The following is a 17,754-nucleotide window of genomic DNA, read 5'->3' as shown; positions in this document are numbered from 1 at the left end:
TTACATTACATGCTGTAATGCTTGGCCAAATTTTCTGTAAAAATTACCTGCATCAGGATTAATCTTTCTAATTTTGCAGATTTGGTCATCCAGTTCAACAATGTAAATGGTTTGACAGCCTTTGTTATTATGTCCCGTAAAAGGCAATGAATAATGAGCTCCCAGGGTGTCACTGGGGGTTATTCACACTTGCTAATGATTAACCACCCATGGCTCCTGGACCAAAGACCCAGACTTAAAGGCCCCAAATACAACTTCAGTCTCCTATTTTAGATCCCTGCTTATTTCTATACAGGATCTTCAAAAATCCCCTCTACCTCAAACCAGAACAAAACCTAAATGTCCAATATAGGAGGATTGGTACATAAATGATATCTACAGTCACAATGGACTATTATTTAGTCATTAAAAATGATGATGGTAGACCTGCCTTGCAAGAAATGTTAAAAGAAGTTCTTAAGAGAAAAGGAAAGTACAGGTGAGAAATGCAGACATACATAAAGAAAGCAAGAGTGCTGAAGAAGGAGTAAGTGAAGGTAAAATAAAATGATGTAGGCCTTCTGCACCAGTCAATGATTGCATGCTTGCCTCTCTAACTCAATCTTACCTCTCTCTCTCTCTTCGCAGGCTTGTACAAAAAAAGCACAAGATGAAAAAAAGTAATAGCCCCCTTATGATGCATAATATTCCCTTCCCTTTCTTCCTCCAGAAGTAGCCGTTGTGAATACTTTCTTAATATTTGAGTTTCATTCCAAAATATATAGGCATGAAATACTTTATACAAAAGGAATAATTGTTTTGTCTTGCTAAAAAAAAAAACAAAACCCTTATCAATATATTTTATTAATCTTTCCATATCAACTCAATCTAATTTACTTCATTGTTGTAATGACTTCCACATAAAATTTTCTTCTTTTTTTTTGGAATACCTTTTTCTGATGAACTGCCTATCTACAGACTTTGCCCAACTTTTTAAAAACAGGGTTCTTGGGGCACCTGGGTGGCTCACTCAGTTAAACGTCTGACTTTGGCTCGGGTCATGATCTCACGGTTCGTGGGTTCAAGCCCCGCATCGGGCTCTGTACTGATAGCTTGGAGCCTGGAGCCCGGAGCCCAGAGTGCAGAGCCTGCTTTTGATTCTGTGTCTCCCTCTCTCTCTGCCCCTCCCCTGTTTGCACTGTCTCTCTCAAATAAATAAACGTTAAAAAAATAAAAAAGAAAAGAAAAGCAGAGTTCTTTCTTCTTTCCTACAGTTTGTATGAGTTTTTCATAAATTAGGTAAATTGGTCATGTGCTTGACATGAGCTGCAAGCATTGTTTCCCATTTTCTTTGTTTTTGGAAAATGTATGGAATTTTTCCTGAAATTTAAGTTTATTTATGTTTATATCTTTTATTGTTTCTTGATTTTACAGCCTGACTAAAAAGGCCTCTCTCACTCTGAGATCATATTTATGTCTTCTTCTAGAACAGGTTGTGTCAACCTGGGCACTGTGGGCAGGGGAGTTTTTGCTGTGGTCTGTCCTAGGCGGGGAGGGTGCCTAGCAGCATCCCTGGCCTCTTTACACTGGATACCAGTAGCATTCCCTGCTCTCTGGTTGTGCTCACCAAAAATGTTTCCAGACACTGTCAAATGTCCCCTGGGAGGAAAAATTGCCACCCACACTATGCCTGGAGAACCACTGTTCTAGAACATGTGTAGGTGCCTTTTTAATTACTGTAACATTTTAATCTTTGATTCCGGTGAATTTTATTTTTGTTAAAGAAGGTGAGATGGAAGATTCAACTTTATTTTTTTTTTATTTTTATTTTTTTGATTCAGCTTTATTTTTAACTGACGGTAGTCAATTGCCCTCATTCAATTTATCCCTGATCTGAAAAGACCCCTTTGCCAAAATCTAAATCTCTGTATATGTTCTAATCTGTCTCATGATTCTTTCTTTTCTTTTTTTTTTTATTCTCAGTACAAAACTTTTACATTTTAATTACTATGAACTTCTAAACATACTTTAGGGGCGCCTGGGTGGCTCAGTGGGTTAAGCGTCCGACTCCTGGTTTTGGCTGAGGTCAAGATCTCACCGTTTGTGAGTTCGAGCCCCATGTCCGGCTCTGCACTCATGGTGCAGAGCCTCCTTGGGATTCTCTTTCTCTCCCTCTCTCTCTGACCCTCCCCAGCTTGTGCTGTCTCTGTTTCTCTCAAAATAAATAAACTTTAAAAATACATACATACATACATACATAAATACATACATACATACATACATACATACATACATAAAATACTTTATCTGGAGGGGCTTCCATCTCTACTTTTCTCTTTCAGCATTTCCCTGGCTATTGTGAGCTGTTTAATTTTGTTTTTTTTTATTTTATTAAAATTTTTTTTTAACATTTAATCATTTTTTGAGAGACAGAGAGAGACAGAGCATGAGTGGGGCAGGGACAGAGACAGAGGGAGACACAGAATCCGAGGCAGTCTCCAGGCTCTGAGCTGTCAGCACAGAGCCCGACGCAGGCTCGAACTCACGAACTGTGAGATCATGACCTGAGCCGAAGTCGAACCCTTAACCGACTGAGGCACCCAGGCGCCCTATGAGCTATTTTATTTTGATGAACTGTGGCAGTTTTTAAAAATCCTCTTGGTATTTTAATGGAAATTGCTTTAAATTTAAAGATTGATTTGGGGAAAATAAACATCTTTATACCTTCACTATTGAATCTTGCTAGAAAGAATAAATTATATCTTTTATTTTACTGAAGGCTTCCTTTATGTCCCTCAGTAGGGTTTTAAAGTTTCCTTCATAAAACTTGCACATATTTCTTGTTAAATTTATTCCTAGATATTTCATCATTTTATTGCTATTATAAATGGGTCCTCCACAGTGTTGGGAAGAGGTAATGGTGATAAAATGGAAACACGTGAATAGATTAACCCTTTTGATGGAAAGGGGAGAAAGGGAATATGTTAAAAACAGATATGATATTCCTGAACTCCTATTCTTACTGCATAAATATGGTACTTATTCCAAACAACATATATATTTTTTAAAAACAGACATGCTGCCTCCCTTCATTATTGTTTCACCTAACCTTGTTCCCTCAACATTAACTCACTCTTTTTAGATGAGCTTTAAAGCTAACCCCAAAACAGACTGCTTCTTAAAAAAGAAGAAAAAAGAACATAAAAATAACCAATACAATAGAATATTTGACACAAGTCATAAATAGGAAAAAAGAAGACATAAAAATGGCCAATAAATACACAAAAATGTGCTCACTTTCTCAAAGAAATGTAAACCTTATAAAAATTAGGTGCCATTTATTTGCCTAGGTGATTGACAAATATGAAATTGATTAATAATATGCAGTGTTACTGAGGGCATAGAGAAAAGTTTTCTCGCATCCCTTTGGTGGGATTTTAAATAGGGAAGATGATTTGAGGGCTAATTTGGCAATATCTATGAAAATTTTGAATGCACATGCCTTTGACCCAGCCATACCACCCAGGGACTCCTACAAAGGGACTCAAGCCCCAAAAGATCTGTACACAAGCTGACATTCTGCTGAGACACAGGAGTTTACAATCAGGAGGAGTTCCTTCGAATTGGATGATGCACATGTTCTCTCAATTGCTAAATATTTCAAATATAATTGGACTACCTTTTTATAGCTTTTATATTTCAAATATAATTTGACTAACTAGTCACAAATTAGAAATTATTTAAATACTCATCACTAAACAAATTGTTACATAAATGAAAAAAACATTGCAGAATATCATTATTGTTTGGATCATTGACCGGGGGTCAGAATGACAGGACAAATTATGTCATTTCCCCAGACTCCAACAACTTCCTCTGTCAGATGGGGTAATAACAAGGAATACGTCTTAAGATTGTTTTCAGTAATAAATAAGACTAAATAGGTGAAGTGTTTGCATACTCCCTGGCATGCTATATTTAATAAATGATTGTATTCTTTTTATTAATGATTCTTACAGTCTCAATTTTTTTCTTTTTCCTTCCTTCCTTCCTTGAACTCACTACCCTGAGATCAGGAGTCACATGCTCTACTGACTGAGCCAGCCAGGTGCACCCCCTTAGAGCCTCATTTTCATGCATTATTTTGTTTAATAAATATTTATTGGGTACCTATGATGTGTGAGGCATTGTGCTCAGTGCATGAAGATTTAATAATGAGCATACAGTTTAGTAGGGGAATCAGAGGAAAATAAACAAGTTAATAGTCAAATAAGCAAAGTAATTAAAAATTGTGGCTATGCAAGAAACAAAGAAACAGTTGAGCGTAGATCTGTGGTTCTCAACTGGCGGCAATCCCTGCCTCCTCCCTTCCTCCACACCATTTCCATCCCCTCTGGAGGACATCTGGCAATGTCTAGAGATGTTTTTATTTGTCACAACTTGGTGCGGAGGGTGTTACAGGCAAGTGTTGGTTAGCAGCCAGGGATGCTGCTTAACAATGCACAGGACAGCCCCCACAACAAAGAATTATCCAACCCCAAATATTAATAGGGCTGTGGTTGAGAAACCCTGAACTAGATGGTGGGGGTGGGGGGGAACCTAAATTCAGGTCAAGCGGTCACAGAAGACTTCTCTGAGGTGACATTTAAGCCAAATTTTGACTGGTGAAAAACAGCGAGACTTATAGCAGAGTGGAGTGGGCCCAGCCACGGTGGAGGGGACTTGAAAACAAAAAGTAACAGTGTGTGTCCTACACATGTGTGCCTAGGGGAAGTGAAGGGGACAAGTAAGAGAGCTTTCATGTTTCACTTTGTATGGCTTTCTTACTTAAGTTTTGAGAATAACTTTTTTTTTTTAATTTAAAAATGGGGAAAGGGAAAGAAAAGTACAAAAAGCAGGCAGGTTGGAAGACAGCCGCTTGCAAAACTACAGATAGATTTCAGAGAAGAGGGGGATTTTAGAACCACCCCCCCCACCACTCCCTCCCCACCCCCATTCAGGAGGCCCTGGTGTGTAATCTGTGGTTAGTCAGTCTCTGCTTTTCACCCCTCCAAAGAATGACAGAGATCACCTGATTTAAAGCCAAATAATCTATGTTCAACACTTGGTTTTATACCTTTCAGTTCTGTTATATTTGTTGTTACTTGACTTTAAGGGGTAAAAAATAACCCACTTAGAGTTCATGTATTAAACGAGATAATTTAAATAAGTGTTCTGGGGTGCCTGGGTGGCTCAGCCGGTTGAGTGTCCCTTCTTGGTTTCGGTTCAGGTCATGATCTAGCAGTTCATGAGTTCCAGCCCCACATCAGGCTCTGTGCCGACAGTGCAGAGCCTGCTTGAGATTCTCTCTCTCCCTCTCTCTCTCTCTGTCCCTCCCCGGCTCGCTCTCTCTCTCTCAAAAAAATAAACTTAAAAAAATAGTGTTTCATAAACTGGAAAGCACAATACAGATCCATGCTGTTGAGAATAAAGGGGGGGAAAGCTGTGTTCCACAAATAATCTTTTTGCTCTGCCCCCTTGATTCCAAACCCCCTGTAGGTAGTGAGCAATGAGGACTGGACTAGAGAGGGGAAAAGACTGAGAAAGGAAGTGCCCAGGAGAAAAGTGATTACAAACAAAAGTAGTAGCACAGTTTTACATTATTCATGTAACTGAGGTGAGGAGAGAAATCCTGATAGATAAAATCACCACAAGATGGTTGTAACCCAGGCCCTTGAAAAGACAATGGCCAACTTCTCCCTTAAGCAGCCCAAGACCCTCTGACCTGAGATGTGAAAAGATGATTATAGCGTGGTGTTTGGAGCCCTGCAGTGTGCATACTTCATAAAAGTATCTGCTCCCCAGAAACTAGAAGCCAAAGGGGTCCAGCAACTGTGAGACGCCATTCTTGCTGGAGGGAAACTGTGCCCCATCAATGGCTGTTCAGTAGATGAATGAAGTAAATACTTCTCTGATAGCTTGATAGACCTGGTATAGATATAAAAATTAACTGCACATATTGACACACTTTCCTGGCTCATTTACCTTTCTAAGTTTCTGAGTTTTTGCCTTTGAAGGGTTTGCAGGCTGTGAAGAGTAACTTAACTTACACAACTCTGTGTCTTTTCTTGGCCTTGAGGCAGCTTCAAAAGATGACACCAAATGGAACTATGTGTGCCTGGAGGGAAAAAAATAAATAATGGTGAAAAACGTTTATCGGCAGCTTTCTCCAGCACGAAAGCACTTTCTCACTTTTACTCACATAATTTTCCAATTTAACATGAATATGAATTCAGCAAATAATAGGCAGCAAAAGCGAATCCATATCATTTCTTTTAGCACTGAAAAGGAACTCAAAAGTCATTGGAACAGTTTTATGGAGAGGCCCTGCCTGGGACATAAAGGGACTGACAGAGCCAGAATTGAAACTTGTTTTTCCACCTTGAGAAAAGCAAATAAACAAAAAATATCCTAAGCAATTGCTGGTTTTTCCGAGCCCACTTTTTTGGGCTGTTTTTCTTCCCTGTTATGCAGACTCCAGGCACTTTCTTCCCAGAATGCAACAACAATCCAAAGCCCCAAACAAGTTTGAGACAGGCCATGGGGGTGGGGTTGGGGGTGGGGATGGAGGTCGGAGAATCCACTGGAGAGCCCTCACACGGAATGGTGCCCGTGTTCCTCTTGGGAGCATCTCTCCAGATTTAATAACAGTTTTGATAGGATTCGTTCGAGCAAAAGGTGAGCATTGGCCGGATCAAGCCGGACCTCCAGCAAGAGAGTTTAAAGTTCGGCTTTTTTTTCCTCTTTGCAATTTGAAAGAGGCTTTTAATTCTCCCCGCCCCTCCCCCTCCCCCTGTAAAGTCTGCTTTCTACCTATAAAGTCGCTTCAACTCTCGGTTTCCATCCCGGTTGCCTGAGAATCGCAGTAATTAGCCAAGCTCACTTCGACGAGGAAAAAGATACCTTTGTGTACCTAATGAGAGCCACCGCGTGGCCAAGGATAAGCACGCCGACGGAAACATTTTTGTGCCGGGCTTCTGTAAGCGGGCAGGGGGAGGGTTAAGCCGACCCGAAGGCGTGTTTTGTTGAGTGGCTTCGAAAGCCGCCGAGGCAGCCGAAGCAGCTTTCGAAGTTAGCAAACAAAGCGTCTCCCCAGTAACCGCCCGCTTCCAGACTAGGCTCCTGCCACTCAGACCGCGGAGTCGCAGCGTCGGCCGGCCCCCGACTCCTCCTTCCTGCGTCTCTCCTCCCTCCTCTCCAGTTCACCAACGGATCCGAGCCACCAATCCCAGCAACAAACAATCCTTCAAATGCTAGGACGCCGCGGCCCTCTAACGGGCGGCCTCCCGCTCGCTCCCCGCCCCACATCTGTCCCGCACTCGGGCGCAGCAGCTGATTCATCTCCAGCCAGGCCCAGGGAAGGAACTGCGCTCCAGCAAGTTGCAGACTAGCTTCCAGGCTGGTGGTTTCCCCTAGGACCATGTTTCCCCCCCCTCTGCCGTTTTAGATGTGTGCTCTCATAGGTGCCGAGCAGTCGGCAAACCACAGAAGAAAAAAAAAGTCATAAGGTTGCTGCCTTCTTAGAATGACGCTTTTTTCCTTGTTTATTCATTTTAAGTCCTGTAATTGGTAAAACCACCCAAGCTTTGTAAACTCTGGCCTTAATTCACTCTCGAGGCGGAGGTGTCTTTTTTTTGGGAGGGCGAGTGGGTGGGAGGCTGGCTTTAATTTTCAGTGTGATCCTGAAACAGAGGCTCCAAAGTCTAGTTAGTCATCGTTTGGCCGCCTCAGCCCTTCTCGGGTTTAACCTTATTTCCACGGAGCTTTTCCTGCCGGCTTCTCCATCGAGGTTACAAAACAAAAACAGCACAGAGCCGAAACTGGAGGCAGACTCAGGCGCTGACGTCTCTACTAGGTTTATTTACGGTTTGGGTGTTTTTGTTTTTGTTTTTTTTTTTAAGTGATGGGGAAAGTCTTAGAGAGGCATGCGACAGTTCGTTTACTTCAAAACAACGGGACACACACGCGAAAACTAGACCCAGTGGAGAGGGCGGGGAGGGGGCAGGCGTTTCTTGAAATCAGCCAAACAGCATCTGGTCTTTTAAAAGGGTAATCTCATCAAGGAACTCCTGTTGGAGTCCTAACTCTCAACCAAAATAAACTAACAGGAACATGTGTTTGCTCAATGGCTAGTTTCTGTTTGAAATTACCCGAGGGGAGAAAGGGTCCCCTAACAGGGTTTAAGTCCTAAAAGTAGACTGTTTATCGAAACATATGAGCAGCCCCAGTGTGGTCGCCCCCTTCCCTTAAAGGCGGCACTGCCGGGGTCGGAGGGTGGGGGTTTCAGGCCGATTTGCAGCCAGGCGGGCGCGCGCCCGGGCAGTCCCCAGGCTGAGACTTTTAAAGAGCATGTGAGCATGACAAGTGTCTGTCCGCAACGTGTTAGATTTTGAAACTGCCGTGCAATCCATTCCGGAACTCGCAGCTTTAGCCCGGGGTAACAGACATTCGCCTGGGGTGTCTGTGTCTCACTCTCCTCCCCCACCCCGCCGTCGCTGTTGGAGGAAGAGCCCCGGGAGGAGCAGGGTGCGACGCGCCGCGCCCGCGTGTCAATGGCAGCCGCGCATTCTGGAAGAAGTTGGTTCTTGTCCTGAATACTTTTCCTACGGTGCCCCGCCCCTTGAATCAGAAGCAGCTGTCTTCTCCTTGCGGCTAGAGAGGGACGGTGGAGTTTGGGGCAGCTGTCAAAAACGAGAGGGAAGCCTTTTCTTCCCTGGGGTGGAGGAGGGGGCAGCATTTTTCCATCTGTTGCAATTTCCTAACCAAACGCACCCTCGCCAGCCCAAGGAAGAAAGGCCCAAAGGAGAAACCCAGGCATTAGGCTGGTGCAGCCGCCGCCGCCGAGCGAGGGATGCGGGCGGCGTGCGCGCTGCAGGGAGGAAGGATCGGGTTTCTGGGCTCAGCAGCCCCCACGAGCGACGGGTGACAGCGGCTAGCCAGGCGCGGAGTGAGGCAGCGCGGCCGGGGCTCTCGGTGCCGGCCTCCCTGCCTGGAAGGTGCGGGGGAGGGGCGGAGGAGCAGCGGGGCGGGCGGGGGACTGGGCGGGCGGCTGGGGGCGGAGGCAGGACCTCCTGTACCTTCCCTCTTCGCCTCTCTCACTCTGACAGCGCCGAGGTACGCCGAGCAGGAGCGGGGAACAAAGGAGACGAGTGGGGAGGGGAGCGAGTTGGGCGAAGGAGAGCCCCCGGACGACTGCCAGAAGATCCCGACAGGAGGAAGCCCAAGTGTCACTTGAATTCCACCCAAGGAGCGAGCGCCTGGGATCCGAGAGCCTTGATTAGCAATAACGGCTGAGCGCGTCCTATAAGTTAGGGGAGAGTCTGCGGGGAAGGAGGACAATCGCTTGCCCCCTCCACCCCCGCTCTTGGCCCCTCGAGACCCCAGCATCGCCTAGCGCTGGAAGGGAAGCTCCAGAATGAAAAGCAAGAAAGGTAAGACTCCACGGGCTGTGCGCGCCACGGGTGCGGGTCCGGGGAAACGTGCTCGCGGGGCCCCGCCAGGCTTGGGGCGAGAGTGACTTGGTGGACTTTTCAGCCCGGGGCTCTCAGGCAGAAACCGCGGCCGTTCTCTTTGTTGAGGCTGCGTCTGAAATGGCAGTTGCTGTTTTCCTTCTAGACACAACACGAGGGGCTGTTGTGGGGAGACGGGCCTCTCCACGCTGCTGGCACGTTGTCAAGAAACACGCTCAGCGCCTTGTTTGTGCGCCTCCAAGTTTCATTGTCTCAGCCGCCACCCCACGCTCCGCGGAGCAGCCGCGTGGCTTCTCTCTGGCTCTTGCGAGCGGGGGTGTGGGCCCAGGTCGGGGGGACCCCTGCCCCGATTCTCCCGGGCTGGACCCGGGGCGGTCGGGACCACCGAGCGGCGTCGCCTTTGTCTGAAAGTTGGGCTCCCGGGCCCCCACTCCCTCCCAGCTGGGCCCCGGCACGATCTTCGCTGGGGATGGGGTGTTTTCACAATCGAAAGAATGCGCCTCTGGCCCCCCAAACCGCCCTCGGGTATCGGTAGCTTTGGAAAGCTAGACTTGTAAAAACTCCCAGCCTCTAAAAGTTTTCCCACGATGAATTTGGGGCGAGATGAAGAGTTAGGACTGCGGGCAAACAGCTTAAAGCGGCGTGTGGTCAGAACGAGTCCAAGTGTGACAAGCAGGCTTGGTTGTAAGTGCACAGAGTGAGTCTGTCATTGTTTCCACGAAGCGTCCTGGAAGCGTTACAACTAAAACTTGCCGTCAGTCTGGTTTAAAAACAAAATACACAGAAAGAAAGAAAAAAAACAACCCACCGCCCCGAAAGGTCAAAGAATGTTAACTCCCCTTTGAAGTTAACTTTTGGGTCCCTGGCTGGGAGGTACCCCGAACGTTCCGTGGTGAGCCAGAGTTGGCTTTTCTGTTGTGATTTATGTGGAGTGGTTCAAAACAGAAGTTAATCGCTCAGGGAAGCCAGCGCGGGGGTGGGTTGGGGGGGGGGCGCTGCTGCGCATGCCCAGGAGCGTCCCCGAGTTTTTGTAACTCCACATTCTTTCAGACTAGTCCAGCGGATATAGTGAAAACCCAGTATTGTTGATGGGGCGGCCTTCAACCCGGGAGGGTGCCCTCGGCCACGTTTTCATCTTGGTGTTGTGTACCTTTCATGCTGGGCGAGTGGCTTCCCAACGCGCGGAGCTTCCCAACCCGTGCCTTCCCAGCGAGAGTAAAAGCGAAGGTCAAAACCCAGGGTAGTCAGTATTTGGGGGTAGGACACCCAGCGTCCCCTCTCCGGGGGACAGTGAGAACGTGGGGGCTTAGAGGCTCGGATGTTAAACAGGGCTCGGTGAGAAACGCGTGCGGGGAGCGCCCAAAGTGGTGTCTGGTAGGCTGTGTCACCTCAACAAGGACTGACGGGTCTAGATCCCTATTGGAAGGCGTTCTCCCTCTCCCAGTGGAACTGACGGGAGTCACTTAGGGGTTTGGGGGTTTTGTTTTGGAAAAGTCGTTCTTGTGAGCCGAAAGCAAAGCTGGGCTTCCGCCGGGGGCGGGCTCCCCCCATTGTTCGGGCTCGGGTGGGGAAGGTATTCAGCAGCCTGGCGGGTCCTCCCCGGGGCGCCCCCTCGGGTACTCTGCCCCGGCGCTCCTCGTCCCGCCACCCCCGGAGCCCCCTTCGGATGCCTCCGGGTCTTCCCCCCTCCCCCCGCCCCCCAGCAGAGAAACGAGGCTGGGACTCTCCGGCCGCGGGCTGGGAGTATTAGGGGTCAGCGGTCCCGGGGGCGCACGGTCCTGCTCCTGAGCGCCGGCTCACGGAAACAATGAAAGGTGACGTGTTGGAGGGGAAACTTTGCGACTGGTTCCGAGCTCGTGCGGGGGAGCCGAGACTGCTGAGATTGCCCGGTTTCTTTCCCTTTTTAGGTTTTCCCGGCAAACCCTAGGGGGGGCGGGCAGACCCCTCAGAATGTTGGGGTTCACGGCCGCGCTTCTAAGTTTCTTCTTGTAATCGGAAACTCCCGAAGCCCTCAGGTTGTACAGTTGGAGGGGCCGATTTCAGCTGGGGCTGCGGAACTCGCAAGAACAAAAGCTCCCTGGCTATCCTCCCTCCCGGGCTCCTCCCTCTCCTCTAGTCCTCCTCCGTCCTGCCTCCCCGCCCCCTTCCTAAAACGACCTCGGAGGGGGCCCGCGTTCCCGGTCTGCTCAGCCAGGACCCGGGAAGAAATCTGCCCCGCCTGGCTCGTGGAGTTGGACTGCAGTCTCTTAGAAAAGTCTGTGAAAATCTTTTCAAGTTTTCTTGAAAACAAAAGCACCTTAAACTCCATCGCAGAGCTGGGGATTTCGTCCTGGTTGGTGATAATAGTATCTCGTCTTTAGAAAGCTGAGGGTGCCAAAAAGATCTTCTCACCCAGCAAATAGCTTTAGAACAAGCAAAGGCGATTCCGTGAGGAAAATCCCCGACGTCTTTTTGCACCTAGTTCCTGACAATTTGGAATTCTTGCTTTAGAATTGCTTACTGCTGGCTGGGTCCAGCCCAGCGCACCTTGGAGTCTGTGCCTGGGGTGTTAACCACGATTTCTGCGGCATCTCCTGAGATACTCTGATCAGGAAAGTTGTTAGGTTAGGTTTCCTTTTTCCTAATTGTACGCTTGAACTTTTCCTTCGATTATTCCTATTTGTAGATTCTTCTCTAGCCTCTTCTAGATATTTTTAAAAGTCCAACTTCACAACCACTGTGTCTCTGGCCTTCCCTCGCCACCCCCCACCCCCAGTTCCTAATAAGAAAAGATTGATTTTTAGAGCTGTGGGATCCATAGGCCATCTTGTGGCTTTCTAAACATTTCCTTGTATGTGGATGGAGTAAAAGAGGCTTGTGATCTCCCTCCCCCACCACCACATTTTTTAAAGTGTAAGCAGAGCAGGACCTTTGGAAACAGGCGGTAACCGGGAAACTTTTCAAAAGCTCTGTTACAATAGGAAATGAGTAACGTGGAAAAGTCTTTTTGTTTTTCCAAGCTGAGCCACAATCCGGAGGGAGAGTTTTAATGAAAACAGTCCTGACAGCAGCAAACGTGGTTTGTTGCCGTGAAATATCAGCTGGTGTGGCCAAGGAGCTGAAGTCTTAACTTCCTGTTACTTCAGCTTTTGTGCACATATTGGAAATATTTGTTAAGAGGTCCAGAGGCCTGGCATTCATTTATTTAAATGAACTGAGAACAGAGTAAAGTCGCAGTGCAGTTTAGCGTTGCTTAACTGAAACCTGCTTTTGTGTGTCACTAACCTATTCTGAAAGATCAGGCTTCTTGTCAAACTAAACAAGCAGATCAAAGGGCAGGCTTCAGAGTTTTTTTTGTTTGTTTGTTTGTCTCAAACTCTTTGTTATTACCAGCTTACAGTTGGGAATTCACCACTGTTCAATGAGCAAATTTTCACACTTTTTCTAGTTTAAAAGCGGGGGAGGGGGATTATAGCCTCCAGAAGAATGTCTGGCTTTTCAGACGTTGAAGAGTTTAAACAAATTGCTTTATTTAAATTTGCCTTAGTCATTCAATTACTTGACACATTTTTAAAAAGTTAGATTGCTTTATTTATCAAAGTAAATGTAAAACAGGAACTCATTTATAATTTCTTAAGGTTTTTTTTTTTTTTATTAATAGCTCTTTACCCAAATTTCAATAAAGGGTTTAAAAGTCTCTCATCTTCACAGTGAAAGCAGTTTCAGTTTTAAATGTGCCTCTTTTTTTTGTAAACTTTTTTTTTTTTAAAGCAGTTTCTTCTTCTGGGAAGGGGAACATCAAATACCCTGCGGTTAAAATTTAGGATTCTTGTGTGTTTTATTGATAGCCATTTGTTAAGCCTTGAGCTAAAGTGAATTTGCAAGATCATCCTACTCTTTTGTTAGAACTTGCTTTACTTTGTCTTTGGAAGGTTCCTGCGTTTTCTGTGGATACTCCCTCCAGTACCGTCTGCCCCCTGCAGTCCAAAACTAAAAATGTGTCACCAAGTCAGACTCAATTAATTGTGCGCCAGCTCATAAACAAATCTTTGAATGAGTAGCTTTTTGAGTGTTCAAATGCTTTAAAAGGATGGGTTAAAAAAAATTTTTTTTAATGCATCAAATGGGTTATCACTATGGGGAACATTGTTTTTATTTTTTATCAGGGCAAACCACTCTGAGTTGCCTCTACAAAGTCAAGAATGCGTACCTTTCCATTTCGTGTTATTTTAATTTTCTTTATATAGAAATACTGGTATTTCTAAGCATGGTATGCTTTTACATTTTAAAAATTCTAGATTGTTTTCAAAACAGAGTTCTCAGTCATTCAGAATTGCCAGTTGTGGTTTTGAAGTTCAAAATTATGTTTAAATGTTAAGGGCCAGATCTGAATTTTTGTTGACCCCAGTCTATCATATGTGATGCAAATATTCTCTATGGCTTGTGAATTCTTAAAATTTCTGGTAGGATTAAAGTACTTACAAAGGGAGTTAACTCTGGGGATTACGTATTCCATTTTCTTTGTCATGTAATAATTTAAGACTGAACTCTACTTACTGGTATCTAGTATTCTAGATTCCGATTAAACTGCCAGTTGAAATTTATAGGAATTTAAAAATGTAATCAGTCTGAGGTATCTTTTGACCTCTTACTCAAGTGCTAGTAGTAGAAAAATATTTTTGTGTAACGAAACTGAAAACTTCAGTGATTGGTTGTATTTAGTAAAAGGTTGACCAATGCTGTCTGTGAAAAGTAGTTGCCTAAGTTTTGAAGAAATGTAGGTAGCAATGAAAAAGAAATGACCATGGAGTTCGCAGAAAATGTTAAATGTATTTTGCCTTTAGAATACCAACTGTGATTTTTTTTTTCCCCTCATAGCCATGGAAAAAATGCATGACTCTGCCTTTTTATTTAAAATCCTCAATGAACGAAGGAGGAAGAATAGCATTTAAAATGTACATTAGGACACTTGGATTGTTTTTCCTAAGTTAGCAATGACCTCAGAGAAGGTGGCTAGACACATTCCATCTGCTCTAACACCTTTCCTGTTTCGTGTGTGACAGACTATTCACTTTGAGCGCAGCTCTGTCTCTGCTGCACTAGACTTTTCTGAGCATCATTCCAAAGGAATGTAAAAAGTTAAATTCTACAGGAAAGTGCGTATGAGAGGGCATCTAACAATTGGTGGAGAATCTGTAATGTGCCACTAGTCAAATTACGCTTGAGGCTTTGCCATGTGCTCAGAAATTTCCAGACGGAAGACACTGGTCCTGTACTTGGCTCTTGGCAGCTGAGAAAACATGGTTACACACTCAATGGTCAAGAGAGAAGCTTTTGCCGTAGGTGCTCCCCTGAGAAAAGCGGTTGATGGCTGACCTTTGTCCTTTACCAGGTGTTGTGGTAGCGTCCGGCAGTGAGACGGAGGATGATGACAACATGGATATCCCCCTGGACCTTTCTTCTTCTGCTGGTGCAGGCAAGAGAAGGCGCAGAGGCAACCTGCCCAAAGAGTCTGTTCAGATTCTCCGTGATTGGCTGTATGAGCACCGATACAACGCCTATCCCTCGGAGCAAGAAAAAGCATTACTGTCCCAACAAACACACCTGTCTACACTACAGGTAAGGAAAAAGGAACAGGAAGTGTATGCACATGGGTTGTCTCTTTTCCTTTCCAAAGTCATTTTATAGCATTCCTGTATATCAAATCATGAAATGCCTCCCCACTGAAAAAAAAAAAAAAAGGAAGGAGTATCTTTTTCTTATAAACTTTATAGTGCTGAAAGCTAATAACTGGCTATTTAGAGAAACAGAAACCACTTGACAGTCATCTGTCAAACAACATTTCCTTTAATGCCTAAAAGAGCCTTCTTTTATGCAGCAAACATAAAGAGGAGGTTAAATCTGTCTCTATTGCCCAGGAAACTGGTTTGATATTTAAACAAGGACAGACTTCAGTGAGGTAATTCATGTTATGCCTGTTGACACAGTCATTTGAACTGGGAAAAATCAGTAACCGGGAGGAGTGGCTCTTTTCATACAGGAAAAGTTTTCCTGTAGTTGATTAACTTAAATGCTGGGGCAGTAGGTAATAGGTTAGTTCTGGGGGAGCGTTAAAGGGTAAACTTCTCTCCCTAAAATCATTTTCAGACATTTGAGAATTTTTATCCTTTTCTTCCTCCTGAAAAGGCTTAAGGATGATGAGATGAAAAAGGGAATTTGTATTAGAAAAGGAAGAGGTTTATGGCAGGAAGCAGCTCTCTTTTCTTGGCTGAGCTCAAATACCTTGAAGTAACTTTGGAAGTTCCGATTTAAGCCTTTTCACGCCTTCTTTAATGCAGAGAGAGAGATCAATTAGGCATCCCGCAGAAGGTTCTCAGAACATGTTTGCTGAGTGTTAAAGCGTACCTGTATGGTTTCAGGTCTGTAACTGGTTCATCAACGCCCGCCGCAGGCTCCTCCCAGACATGCTGAGGAAAGATGGCAAAGATCCAAATCAGTTCACAATTTCCCGCCGTGGGGCCAAGATTTCTGAAGCGAGCTCTGTGGAGTCAGCAATGGGCATCAAAAACTTCATACCAGCTCTAGAGGAGAGCCCGTTTCATTCCTGTTCAGCTGGACCAAACCCAGCCCTGGGGAGACCACTGTCCCCCAAGTCATCATCCCCAGGATCAATATTGGCTCGCCCATCAGTGATTTGTCATACCACTGTGACTGCATTGAAGGACGTGCCTTTCTCTCTCTGCCAGCCAGTTGGTGTGGGACAAAACACAGATATACAGCAGATAGCAGCCAGCAGCTTTACAGACACCTCCCTCATGTACCCAGAGGACACGTGTAAATCTGGACCAAGTACAAATACACAGAGTGGTCTTTTCAACACTCCTCCCCCTACTCCACCGGACCTCAACCAGGATTTTAGTGGATTTCAGCTTCTAGTGGATGTTGCACTCAAACGGGCTGCAGAGATGGAGCTTCAGGCTAAACTTACAGCTTAACCCTTTTTCAAGCAAAACAATTTTCACAAATGTTATGATTGTCGGGGTGATGGCAAGAGATGAACTGCATTATTTTATATATTTTTTTATTAATATTTGCACATGGGATTGCTAAAGTGAAGCTTCCTGTTACTGAGATGTCTTCAGTGGAATACAGTCATTCCAAGAACTATAAACTCAAAGCTACTGTAGAAACAAAGGGTTTTCTTTTTTAAATGTTTCTTGGTAGATTATTCATAATGTGAGATGGTTCCCAAGATCATGTGATTTTTCCCTCTCTCTCTCTCTCTCTCCCCCCTTCCCTTTTTTTGTTGGTTTTTTTTCCCCCAGACTGTGCAATACTTAGAGAACCTATAGCATCTTCTCATTCCCACGAGGAACAGGATGCCCACATACTGTCTAATTAATAAATCTTCAGTTTTTTTCAAACAAGTATGAATCTAGTTGATTGACACCTTTTTTTCATGACATAATAAAATATTTTCTTTAAAATTTACTGTAATGCAGAGTATTTTATTGAGGAGGTACTTAAAAAGGAATAGGAATGTAGCACCCAATGAGCAGGAAGTTGGGGGTAGGGTGGAGTGTGACTTAGGGGGTGTCACCAGCTCTTTGAAGAACCGTGGACAACAAGCTAGTATGTATAAACAGGATGTGTGATATTTACTCTTGATAGGAGCTATAAGCAGGCCCTTAAATCTTTACTTAAAACTGAATGACACATTGAAATGAATCATTCCGTCGGTGCTTAGCTAACCACTAAATCCCTTGGTGATCTGTCCTGCATATTTTAGGACGTGGCCGGTGTTGAAACAAGGTCTCGAAGCACCTGATTATGGCTTAAGTTTTCAGAAGCAAACAACCCAAGCAGTCCCTCAGCATTCCCCTCTTTCACATTACCCTTTAAATTAATCTTTATTAACTGGTACGGGTAGGTTAGTCTCTACATTCAAATATAGCCTTAATTTGTACGGAAATCACCTTTGAAAACCTAAAGCATTTTCTTAAGTGATTAAAACAGTGGGGTTCTGTCTTCCACGGGATTGTTAGTGTATGAGGTTTGTTTTGTAAGGTCACAGTTGGTGAAAACTGGTGCCATACACAAGCGGAGTTTGTTGGGATAGACAATTACTTACGAGGCCAGGATAGCCAGAAGGGAATTGGTGGTGTTCCTTTCACTTACATGGTTGACCAGAGTTGTCACATGCCACAAAACCATTCTTTGGAGTCATGCTTAGTATGAGGTTTCTTTGTTATTATAGTCATGTACTTTCCAGCCCTGCTCCAGCTAT

The 17,754-nt window shown here is 44.9% G+C and overlaps 1 protein-coding gene and 1 long non-coding RNA gene across 4 annotated transcripts in view; one reads left to right on the top strand and one right to left on the bottom strand.

Moving 5' to 3' along the window:
• Positions 1 to 7,305, bottom strand: part of LOC107180293 — a 51,699-nt gene extending 44,394 nt beyond the window's left edge. Inside the window, exons 1-2 of one of the 2 annotated variants that reach the window (XR_006209971.1) lie at positions 6,832 to 7,305; positions 6,004 to 6,136 (exon numbers count right to left, since the gene is read on the bottom strand). This is a non-coding gene — a long non-coding RNA (uncharacterized LOC107180293). The remainder of the gene's footprint in view (positions 1 to 6,003; positions 6,137 to 6,831) is intronic. The other variant, XR_006209970.1, reaches the window with a different exon arrangement.
• A 1,335-nt stretch (positions 7,306 to 8,640) lies between these two features.
• TGIF1 (TGFB induced factor homeobox 1) lies at positions 8,641 to 16,954 on the top strand. Of its 2 annotated transcripts, XM_042962298.1 has the most exons (4): positions 8,641 to 9,014; positions 9,126 to 9,449; positions 14,860 to 15,086; positions 15,887 to 16,954. In XM_042962298.1, the coding sequence occupies exons 2-4, from the start codon at positions 9,434 to 9,436 to the stop codon at positions 16,460 to 16,462; spliced, it is 819 nt and encodes a 272-aa protein (XP_042818232.1). In that variant the 5' UTR covers positions 8,641 to 9,014; positions 9,126 to 9,433; the 3' UTR covers positions 16,463 to 16,954. The 2 variants fall into 2 exon arrangements, with proteins under 2 accessions (XP_042818232.1, XP_042818231.1); XM_042962297.1 differs by lacking the exons at positions 8,641 to 9,014; positions 9,126 to 9,449 and adding an exon at positions 10,574 to 10,715.
• The last annotated feature ends 800 nt before the right edge of the window (positions 16,955 to 17,754 follow it).

The sequence above is a fragment of the Panthera tigris genome, chromosome D3 (genome assembly GCF_018350195.1).
Source record: "Panthera tigris isolate Pti1 chromosome D3, P.tigris_Pti1_mat1.1, whole genome shotgun sequence".
In the NCBI taxonomy this organism is placed as follows: domain Eukaryota; kingdom Metazoa; phylum Chordata; class Mammalia; order Carnivora; family Felidae; genus Panthera; species Panthera tigris.
This window is presented reverse-complemented; position numbering and strand designations above follow the sequence as displayed.